Below are 9,240 nucleotides of genomic sequence, written 5' to 3'. Positions count from 1 at the left end.
GAACTCATGTGGAAGTGGCTTTAGATTCTCAGTGCTGTGCTTTAACCCACTGCGCCACCAGGGAGGGCCATCTGTTTTATTTTTAATAAGATTTATTTATGCAAGGAGCAGGGGGCTGAGAGAATTCATCAGAGAGAGAGAGTGGGTCTCAGAACAGGCACATCCACTGACACACACTGCTGAGGGGAGCAGTGGCGAGACAGGAGAGGTCTGCTATGCCATGTGGGTCAGCTCCCTGACAGGGGATTGACCTTGTGCTGCAGTGATTGCAAGCTATCTTGATAGCCCTGGAACTTTAACCACTGTGCTCAGCCTCTCTTTCTTACCCATTTCAGGCTTTCCATCTAGAGGCTTAGGCAAATCAGATAGTTTGTTCCCCCACTATCTCTGTAATGGTGAACCAATGCAGTTTGGTTAAAATGAACATCAAGTACATTCATAAAGGAGAAGGAAAATGAGGCACAATCGTGGAGTTTTTTAAGGGTATAAATGGAAGGTCAACGTGGAAATAGTCAACTTCTTTTTCATGAATTTAGTAGTATATTCTCTTCTTTCTTTTAAAACTAGTAACAGTTGCTATTTTTTCCTTTATTTTAGTTCCAACTTCCTAAAGATATGTGAGGTTGTTCCTTAAAATGGATTGAGGCCCTGAGTATTCACTCATGATTATACCTTTCTAAATGAATCTAGTTTGTACCATTCTTGAAGCTTCAAGTTGTTATTCTTGTTAGATTGATTAAATATGATAGGCCCTTAAAGCCTATTAACTTCTGAAGTACTAATTAGAGCAGTAATTCTGTCCTCTAAGAATCACTTTGGGGAACTTTAAAAATGAATCTAAGAGTTCTCTCTGACATACTGATTTATTTGTTCCCCAGGGGGTCTTAAGCATTGTTATTTTTAAATACTTTACAGATAATATTAGTGTGTTGCCGGGGTTGAGACCCACTGGAATCAATAATCAGTAGGTAGAGTTTTAAGGCCAGCTCTGTCACTTACTCATTCTTTGACCTTTGAGCCTCAGTTCTTTATAACGTTGATAGTGGGTGAATGAGGTAATTAGATTCTCTTCTGACTTGAAAACACTGATGTGTGAGCATGTTCCCTTCCTTCGTTCATTTTTTTCCTGAATGCCCTTAAAACTCTGCTGGGATATCATTTCTCACATGCATTCTCTCCCCACTGAAGTTAGATATGTGAGATTTGCTTTTTCTTCACTTGTGTGGCTCCTAAACATCTGAATTGCCATTGCTCTCCTACCATAACCTAGAAGACAGTGTCACCATCAGTGAGTCAGTTAATATTCTGGGATTTGGGTCATACCTACTGTATAATTTTTAAATAATGTTATTTCAGTTGCAGCCTTTGGTTAGCTGCTGTGTTGTAATTATACAGTGCAATATTTTGTTTAGATCTCTTGGGACCTCACCCATTTGTTCTGTTTTCTTGTAGGAGAAATCTTTGAATTAAAAGCTGAACTCAACAATGAAAAGAAGGAAAAGAGAAAGGAGGCTGTGAAAAAAGTGATTGCTGCTATGACTGTCGGGAAGGATGTCAGGTAATGATGATGACCGCCATTGTTGGTCACTTTAGACCCATAACCCACTTAGTGCTCTTCATGAAGATTCATGTGAATTATAGAACCTATAAGAATGGGTTTTCCCAGTGAAAACAAAATTTGGAAAGTGTAGTGAACTACTTCCCAAGAGCTGGCATAGTTACAAATCTATTGTTGAGGTGGTTAGAAGTTTACAAAAAATATACTCAGGTATGCATATTTTTTTTTTAAGATTTTTTATTTATGCATATAAGAGCTGGGATGTAAGTCAGAGGTGCAGGGTGGGTGACAGGATTCACCAGAACAGAATAGGGAGCAGAATAGACAGGTTGAAATACACTGCTGAGGGGAATAGCAGGTGAGACATGAGAGGTTTGCTGAGCCGTGTAGGTCACTTCCCTAGGTGGGGATTGACCGCAAACTGCAGTGGCAGTGGATTGCTTCATAGTGCTGAGACTTAACCCCTTGCACCACCAGGAAGGCCCAAGCACATATGTTCTTTAATTGACTCAAGCCACTGCCTTCAGATTCATAATAACTCCAACTCAGTTGCTGAATTCAGGATGAAAATCAAAGTTAATAAAGTCCATTTGGTTTTATTTTATGCCCCACAACCCCGTAATTTGGCAGGACCATTTAGAAGTAAATAAGAATTAGGACCTACAGACTCTTTAGGATTCCCAAGATCCTTTCTGGGGGACCATAAAGTCAAAGTTATTTTTATGTCAGTAATTATTATTTAACTTTTTCATTATGTTAACATTTGCACTGCTGTTGCCTAGCAGTATCATTGTATATATTTTTTAAGATAAAAAAAAATATTTACTTATTTATGCATACAAAAACTGGGGTACAAGCCAGAAGTGTAGGGGGTGAGAGAAGTCACTATTGACAGAACTGGGAACAGAATAGGCCAGTCAACTGAAACAATGCTGAGGGGAGCATCGGGCAAGGCAGGAGAGGTCTGCTGTGTCAATTGGGTCCCCTGTCACTGGCTGGAGCTGCAGGTAGCCTCATAGTGCTGCGCTTTAACCTGTTGTGCCACCTGGGAAGGCTCTATCATTGTATTTTTAACTGTTATGTACTTGTAGGGTAAGGGGTATTTTCACTAAGAACTGTCATTATTGAAGCATTAAAATTTTATTTTATTAAATTTTGAATGTTGAGTATGAGTTTTTAAAACATTCCATATGATGAAATATGAATTATTCATAAAAAGCACTTCTGTGTATCATGGAGAAATGGTTGACTTGAGAAAAAGTCCCTGTGTGATTTTTGAAATGGAGAACATACTTTTCTGTGAAAGAATGATTGACAAGTTGTAGTTAATCAGCCTTCAGTATTTAGGAGACATTTTTATCAGAAATGAACAAAGTGGACCTATCACTTCAAGGGGAGAAAATTGACAGTAGATACATTTTAAGCTTTAAAGTAAAAATTAAAATGTTGGAAAACTTAACATCTCTTTTTGTGAACTTGACAGCATTCTAGTACTTTCCTGTTGAGACTGTTAGTGAGATTAACGAATGTGATTATTTGCTGTTATATAATGAAATATGTCAGACTCAAGAAGACTTACATAACTCAGTGAGCCTATATTTTCCAAATGATCAGTGTATATATCAAATAATTATGTCCATATCATTTCAGACTCCACATTGCAACTAACTTTTAATAATTTGTGAACTAAGACAAAGGGGAAATAACCATTTGTCTAGTTTTAATGTGTCAAGGAAGAATATACAGTTATATGAAAAGGTATTAAAATGCTTCTCTTTTTTCCATACATTTATACATATATATGAAATTGGATTTTCTTCTTACACTTTAAACCAAAACAACATTCTACAACAGGGGCAAATAGGAGAATCCACATTAAAACTAGTCTGTCTTCGTTTAAGTTAGATACTAGAGAGATTTTCAAAAATGTAAAATACTGTCAGTCATCTTCATTTGTGAAAAAAATTTATATAAAGGTGATATATTAATATGACATTTATTGTAATTTTTACATGTTATTGTTTTCTCAGTTTTAATCCCTAACAATGGGTATAACCCACATGAACGAAAATCTCTTTGGGGACCTCAGAAAATTTTAATAGTGTAAAAGTGCCAGGAAGGTGAGAACAGTCCTTCTCACCAGAGGAGAGCCTTATGGAAATAAGAAATGACCCAGTATCGTCTTATGCTCTGGGTGCCTCCCATTGGAGGTGGAGTTCTGTTAATTGTAGTTTTATTAGTTTGTTAATTGGTACTTTTGGGGGAGCGGTGGTTCCAAAACCCAGGAACAACACAACTGATTCTTAAGTTGCTATTCTGTGACATCCTGTCTCATCTTGCCTTTTTTGTGTAACAGGCAAGATAGTAAGTACTTTAGATTTAGCGAGGCAAGAGCCAAAGCTGAGGATATTATATAAAGTAATTATATAACCAAATAACAAGTTTTCATAAATTTTTTGTTGCTGATACTCAAAATACAGTAAATTTTTGTACTATAAGTCTACTGAGAAGATTGGGATTCAGAGTTAGTATTCTCTAAAAATCAATTATAAATATTCATCTATAAAAATCACTTTTTAATTCATGGCTTGTGCAGAATTGGTGGGCTGAATTTTGCCCGCTGTCTGTATCTTGTCTACCTATGAACAAGTCACTAATTTTTTTTTAAAGATTTATTTATTTATTCACACAGAACTGGGGTACAGGCCAGAGATGCGGAGGGTGAGAGGCTTCACTAGAGACAGATTGGGGAGCAGAACAGGCAGATCAAGGAAGTACACTGCTGAGGGGAGCAGCGGGCAGGTCAGGAGAGGTCTGCCACACCATGTGGATCTCCTCCGGGGCAGGCGGGGATCGAACTCATGCGAAAGTGGCTTAAGCTTCTTAGTGCTGTGCTTTAACCCGCTGTGCCACCAGGGAGGGCCCACTAGTGTTTTTTTTTAAAAGAATTTTATTTATTTATGCATACAAGAACTGAGGTACAGGCCAGAGCTTGGGGGATGAAAGGATTCACCAGAGTCAGAGTGGGGAGCAGAACAGGCAGAGCTGAAATAACTGAAATATACTGCTGAGGGGAGCAGTGAACACAGGAGAGGTCTGCTATACCATATGAGTCACTACCCTGGGGAGGGAGGGATTGAACTCTTTGCTGTGGCTGAAAATAGCTTGAGAGTGCTGAGACTTGAGCCATCTACTACCAGAGAGGCTCCTCTAGGGCTTTTGTGTTGAGGAATAATTCTAAAGTGAGAGCAGTAGAGAGGAGCCGGAAAAGTTAGTAAACTTTGCTAGTGAGGCTTTTGTTTTCTTACCAAATTTATTTCTACATACTACAGAAAAGTTGAAAACCCTTTTGAGTTTCTTGTGTATGTGTGCAACAAATTATCTATTAATCTGTTAATTGTGATTATTTTGTGCACTATTCGATATATCAGAATTCAAACAAAAAGATATAGCAGATATCTTTTAGCCTTCAAAGAACTTAGTAATTGAATATACCTCAAATTAGCAAATAATAAAATATGTTTATTTAATTAAGTACGAATGTCTTTCTAAGTGCAGTAAGAATTCTACAAAAGATTCATGTAAATAGGAGTAGTTGAGGAACCCTCCTCAGAGGAGATGGTATTTGACCTGTGCCTAGAGAAATAGCTAAAAGGAAAATAGAGAAGAGAGAAATCGTACGTGTTTGCAGGTTGCCATAGTTTATTTATTTTATTGAGGCAACACTGGTTTACAGCAATATATATAATTTAGAGGTATGGGATCATACCTCTTTAGATGGTTGTAGCCCCACCCACCAGCAGGGCTGATTGGGCTCCCTCCTCAATTTGCTCTTAACCTTCCACTTCCCCTCTAGGTATTCATAATTTAGTCTACTCTTTAAGTTCAGTGCTCACTCATTAAAATACATTTCATAGGTGATTTAAAATTTTCTGGTAGCTATGTTACACAAGTAAAACAAATTGTATTACATTTTACATAGCTCAGTATATATAAGATAGTGTCATTTTGGCATGAAATCAATACAAAAAATTTTTTTGATGTTTAGTCTTTTTTTTTAATATATAATATTTTATTTTTACATCGTTTTGTGCATTATTTTCATCTCATTTGTACTCCCTATGGGTTTCTCATCACCAAATCATCCTGTGCCATCACCATAGTCCCGTGTATTTCCCTCCCCCCACTGTTTTGGATCCCATTCCCCACTCTATCCCCATAAAATGTCTCTGGTCTATAATTCATTATTATTATTATTTTCTCTCCTGGTCTGTTATATTACTGCTATGAGTGAAACCATCTGGTATTTTTCCTTTTCTTTCTGGCTTATTTCACTAAGCATGATGTTCTATAACTCCATCCATTTTGCTGCAAAAGACATGTGTTTCTTTTTTTTTGGTTGCTGATTAATATTCTATTATGTATATGTACCATATCTTTTTAATCCAGTCATCCACTTTTGGGCATTTGGGCTGTTTCCATGTTTGTCCAATTGTAAATAAGGCAGCAATAAACATGGGGGTGCAGGCATCTTTTTGAATCAGTGTTCTTGTGTCTTTTGGGTCAATACAAAAAAATTTTTTTAATACAAAAATTTTAGTGAGACACTTTACATTGTAATTTTGATTCTAAGACTTCAAAATCCAAATGTGCTTTACATTTCTATCACATATCTCACTTTGGATTAGCCACATTGTAAGTAGTCAGCAGCCACATGTGAACAGTGGCTATTACATTAGAATACTCAGGTTTCTAGCCTTTCTTGGTTGGTCCTTAACAGTTTTAGGTCAACATCTTATTCAGGTCATGGGAATTTAATTATTTAAGGTATTAAATTTACTGTTGGTTAATGTTTCGTTTATTTACTTTTTCAATTTGTGGTTATTTTGTAACATTAGTTTGCCCTAAAGAAATGGATAGAATGCTTTTGAGGAGTGTTTATTAGTATTTATAAAATGTTTACATGCGTGTGAAGATACAGTAAGTATCTACATTCACATTAAATAATAAATAAATAAATAAATAAATACATTCACATTAAATAATTTGCTTTCCAGGGCAGTCATTGGTAATATGGTAGAGTTTTGACTTTGTGATAAATCTTCCTTTTTGTAAATGATTTAGGTTTCTGTATTATTGTTTGCCTGTATAAGAACTATACCATGTAACCACTTCATTTACTCTCTTTTCATAGAAATATATTGTATTTGCCTCTCTGCTGTACTAGTAATAAGATACTTAAAAGTCTTTAAAATTTGTAGGCTACTGTGATAAAGCCTTCAGATAAAGCTTAATTGAATTTTCCATAAAATTTTATCTTTATTTAAATATATAGCTTACACTTTACTGACATGTTCAGCTCTTCTTTGCTAATTGGTACTGTGTAAATGGAAACATTTCTGCAGCTTTACAGAAGAATGGTAAATCATGAATTTGATTAGAACTTTTGTATTTGATTATACTGAATTTTTCATTTGTCTGAATGTGAATGTTAAACGTAAATAAGAAAATAAAAAGTAATGAGGGCCTCTGAAGAAATGACTAATTGCTGGTTTAGGGTTAGACATGTATAAAATGAGCATCTTGTCATAACATAAAGTAAGGAAGCTTTGAAAAATCCAGTAAATGACACAAGAATTCAGGATCTGAGTAAGTTACCACTGGTGAAGTATGAACAAATATGACAAATGTAGTTTTTCAAAAGTATAATTGTAGTGCTTTGAAACTTCAGTGGGTTAACATGAAGAGTTGTTATTAGTTTTGGGTGTGATAGTGGATTAAAAAAAGATTCCTAAAGATATATAATAAAATACTATCTATTAAGTGATATAATGCATAGGATTTGTTTAAAAATAATATAGAGTAATTTTAAATATAAGAACTGGAGGAAGGGGGAAATGGATTGAGCATCAAGATTGGACACGGATCAGTGTTTGCAGTTGGGTAATGGGTACATTGGATGCATTATACAGTTTTCTGCTTTTCTTGTTTGTTCGAAAATTTGCATAAGCAAAAGTTTCTTGTTTGTTTTAATCTATTGAGTAGAGACTTTGGGACCATTTTCTTTAGTGACTCATCTTTGTGATAATTATTACCTCTATGGGAATATTTGCCTTGGCATCAAATCAGTATCTAAAATATGGCTGCTTTTATATAGCACCAACATCTATTTCATTTCCTTTTCTCTTCTCTTCTTAGCTCTCTCTTCCCAGATGTTGTGAATTGTATGCAGACTGACAACTTGGAACTAAAGAAGCTAGTGTATCTCTACTTGATGAACTATGCCAAGAGTCAGCCAGACATGGCCATCATGGCTGTCAACAGCTTTGTGAAGGTAAGATTTCCCTGAGGAATCAAATAATCTTTTTAAAAGTTTTTCTTGATGTAGTTATTAGCATTTGCAATGGAAATAAACAGAATCTTATAAAAGAGGGCCTCAATAGATGTACTGGCAATGACTGGAATGTTCATATATTAAGTATTCTATATGCCAACATGTACCATCCAGTTCATACCATATGGTGAGCCTTCTGTTAGCTGGGCTTGCTGCATCCTTGCCAGAGGATGGGAGAAAAAACTAGGTGAAACTTCTGTTTATCTTCCAGAACTGACAAAGGTTGGGCATATCATATTATTCTACTAGTCACCTGGGACTTTACCTATTTTATCTTAGCAAAATTAAGCTCACGGGGTTTAAAAGTATTAGAAACTATATGAGTTACTGCTTCTATTTTATAGATTCTACAACAGTTGATTAATGTTTTAACTGTGGAAATTATCAAACACATTTAGGTAGAGAACATAATATGATATATACCTAACTGACCATCTTATGGATTTACTAGTTACCAACTCATCACCAATATTTTGAAGTTTATTTCCTAACCTTATCCCTTCTCCTACTAGACAATTTTATTTATTTGCGGTGATACTTGCTTGCATTGCTGTATATGATTTAGAGGAACTAGGCTCATAACCTCCTCAGATGTGCGTTATCACTAGATAATTTTAAAGCACACCCCATCTTTACATTTGTCAGGTTAAGACCTTGTATTACATCTTAAAATATGGCCATTAAAAAATTGCTTGAGGGCCCTCCCTGGTGGCACAACGGTTTAAAAGCATAGCACTAAGAAGCTACAGCCACTTCAGCATGAGTTTGATCCCAGCCTGCTCTGGAGGTGATCCACGTGGCGAGGCAGACCTCTCCTGACCCACCCGCTGCTCCCCTTAGCAGCCTACTTTGTCAATCTGCCGTTCCTGTTCCCCACTCTGTCTCTGGTGAATCCTCTCACTGCCCCTGCAACTCTGGCCTGTACCCCAGTTCCGTATGCACAAATAAATCTTTAAAAAAAAAAATTGCTTGATATTGAATACCCAGTCCATGTTTTCCTATCATTAGATTTGATGAACATAAAAATGAAGTTTTTCTATTAATTTTTTCCTTTGCAACTTAGTCTTCATTAAAAAGAAAAACCAGGTAACCTTAAAAATAGACTATTTTGAAGAATAACATGCTTTGTTTTTTTTAAAGATTTATTCATATTCATTTTATTTATTCATATAGAATTGGGGTACAGGTCAGAGATGTGGAGGGTGAGAGGATTCAACAGGGACAGAATGGGGAGCAGAACAGGCAGATCCACAAAGTACACTGCTGAGGGGAGCAGTGGGCGGGTCAG

At 36.0% G+C, this 9,240-nt stretch overlaps 1 protein-coding gene across 1 annotated transcript in view; it reads left to right on the top strand.

Annotated features, from left to right (window-relative positions):
• The window catches only part of AP2B1 (adaptor-related protein complex 2, beta 1 subunit), a 95,848-nt gene that overhangs the window by 11,941 nt on the left and 74,667 nt on the right, over window positions 1-9,240 (top strand). Inside the window, exons 3-4 of the mRNA XM_004685030.2 lie at window positions 1,453-1,558; window positions 7,757-7,892. Of these exons, the coding sequence (XP_004685087.1) occupies window positions 1,453-1,558; window positions 7,757-7,892 (242 nt within the window). The remainder of the gene's footprint in view (window positions 1-1,452; window positions 1,559-7,756; window positions 7,893-9,240) is intronic.

This window comes from Condylura cristata, unplaced genomic scaffold (assembly GCF_000260355.1).
Source record: "Condylura cristata isolate star-nosed mole 26May11 unplaced genomic scaffold, ConCri1.0 scaffold00017, whole genome shotgun sequence".
NCBI lineage: Eukaryota > Metazoa > Chordata > Mammalia > Eulipotyphla > Talpidae > Condylura > Condylura cristata.
Note: the sequence above shows the minus strand (reverse complement) of the source record. Positions and strands in the feature narration are given on the sequence as shown.